Genomic DNA, 1913 nt, shown 5'->3' with positions numbered 1-1913 from the left:
CAGAAATCCACCTGCCTCTGCCTCCCAAGTGCTGGGATTAAAGGTGTGCGCCACCACTGCCCGGCTAGAAACAAAGTTTCATAAACCATCAATCTACCAAACGTTGTACAGATGAATTTTTCTCAGGGGACCCTGAGAAGGCTAGAACTGCCACGGGAGGGCGTGTCTGATAGCAGGTGCCGATTTGGAATGCTGTGCCTTGCCCGTGTTTCCTCCTAGCTGAACCTGCATTTCTTCAGTTAAGAGCTGGTCTACAGGGAAGTACAAGTTAGGGGCTGCCCCTACAGAGAGGGCCTGCCAGCACCAGATGGACCCTGTTAGCCTCTTTGCCCTAGGTTCCGTTTTGTCAGCACCAGTGTGGTTTATCACACCTTTTACAACCATTTTCCACAGCTACACTAGTTTCCGTGTTTAAAAATGTTTTAGTTTTAGCTGGACATTTATTAGGGCATATGCCTCTAATCCCAGCACTAGAGCCAGTTCAAGATCATTCTTATCCACATTAATGAGTTTGCAGCCAGCTCTGGCTTTTAAAGTAATTTTTAGAGCCTTTAAATTATATATATACATATATATACATGTGTGTATATGTGTGTGTGTGTATACATATATATTTTTTAAAAACAGCAAAATATTAAACTATGGAAGATTGAGAAGCTGGATTCTCTGCCCTGAAAGCTGCTTGTCCTTATAAGTCCTTATAAAACAGGAGGCACGCTCTGCATATTCAAGATGGGCTATGTCTTTTATACAGGTGTTGGTGACAGGCCAGCAGGGGCAAAGGGTGCATGTCCCTTCGTAAAGTGGAGGTGTATTTCTTGAAGAGGGCCCCTGCGTCTGTCCTTGCCTGTTTCCAGCTCCAGTCTGGCTGTGCTGCTAGCTGCTGCTCACACCCGTGTGATCAGCAGGGTGTGTAAAGGTCACCACTGTAGCTCTTCTCCTTGGCAGAGTTCACTGCTGCATGGGTGTTCTCTACTCATGAAGGTCTCAGTCGGTTTCCTTTTAACTAAGCATGCAGTATACCTTGGATACAGTTCTCATTTTTGGCCTTTGTGTACTGTGTGAGTGTGTGAAGATCCAGCGTGTTGGCTTCCAGTTTGTGGTTTAAGTACTTTACAATTTTTATATGTGTTGCTCTGTGTAGGTGATTATTCATTCCCAAAAGCATGGGATGGGTATTTATTTTAAGCAGGGTCCACAGTTCCCAACTTGCAGCGAACTGTCACTTCTGAGGTCCATCTAAACTTCACTGTTTTCTCCCTCTCTGGCAGGTGGGTATTAACTACCAGCCTCCCACCGTGGTCCCTGGGGGAGACCTGGCCAAGGTGCAGCGAGCCGTGTGCATGCTGAGCAACACCACTGCCATCGCAGAGGCCTGGGCACGCCTGGACCACAAATTTGACCTCATGTACGCCAAGCGGGCCTTTGTGCATTGGTACGTGGGAGAAGGCATGGAGGAAGGGGAGTTCTCAGAGGCCCGGGAGGATCTGGCAGCGCTGGAGAAGGATTATGAAGAGGTGGGCGTGGATTCCGTGGAAGCAGAGGCAGAAGAAGGGGAGGAATACTGAGCACATGGGTCTGGCTGGCAGCCAGCCATTTATGTCTTCCTCACCATTGAAAAGATATATTAAAATTTCTATACTGAGGCATTTCCTCTCTAGTATGCTGTACTTCCTAATAAAATTCCTTTCTAGATACCTGCTTTTTCCAAATAAATTTCTCTGCAGAAAACATGTTTTTCCTAAGAAATGATAAACAACAGGTCTGTATGTTCAGTTTTAAATTCTACCTAGGGACATTAGGATAAAGTACTGATTGACTGGCACAGAAATGGCTTCACCCAGTCTTGGGCTGCTGGGGAGGGGGTCCCCTGGGCCTCAGCTGGGGCTGTAGAAGCTCTGAATCTGATGCTT

General features: G+C 46.8%; 1 protein-coding gene across 1 annotated transcript in view; it reads left to right on the top strand.

Annotated features, from left to right (window-relative positions):
* The window catches only part of LOC116099610 (tubulin alpha-3 chain), an 8022-nt gene extending 6325 nt beyond the window's left edge, over nucleotides 1-1697 (top strand). The window contains exon 5 of the mRNA XM_031383457.1: nucleotides 1272-1697. Coding sequence (XP_031239317.1) covers nucleotides 1272-1568 — 297 coding nt within the window. The 3' untranslated portion in view covers nucleotides 1569-1697. The remainder of the gene's footprint in view (nucleotides 1-1271) is intronic.
* Nucleotides 1698-1913: the final 216 nt, after the last annotated feature.

The sequence above is a fragment of the Mastomys coucha genome, unplaced genomic scaffold, assembly GCF_008632895.1.
Source record: "Mastomys coucha isolate ucsf_1 unplaced genomic scaffold, UCSF_Mcou_1 pScaffold20, whole genome shotgun sequence".
NCBI classification, from domain to species: Eukaryota; Metazoa; Chordata; class Mammalia; order Rodentia; family Muridae; genus Mastomys; species Mastomys coucha.
Note: the sequence above shows the minus strand (reverse complement) of the source record. Positions and strands in the feature narration are given on the sequence as shown.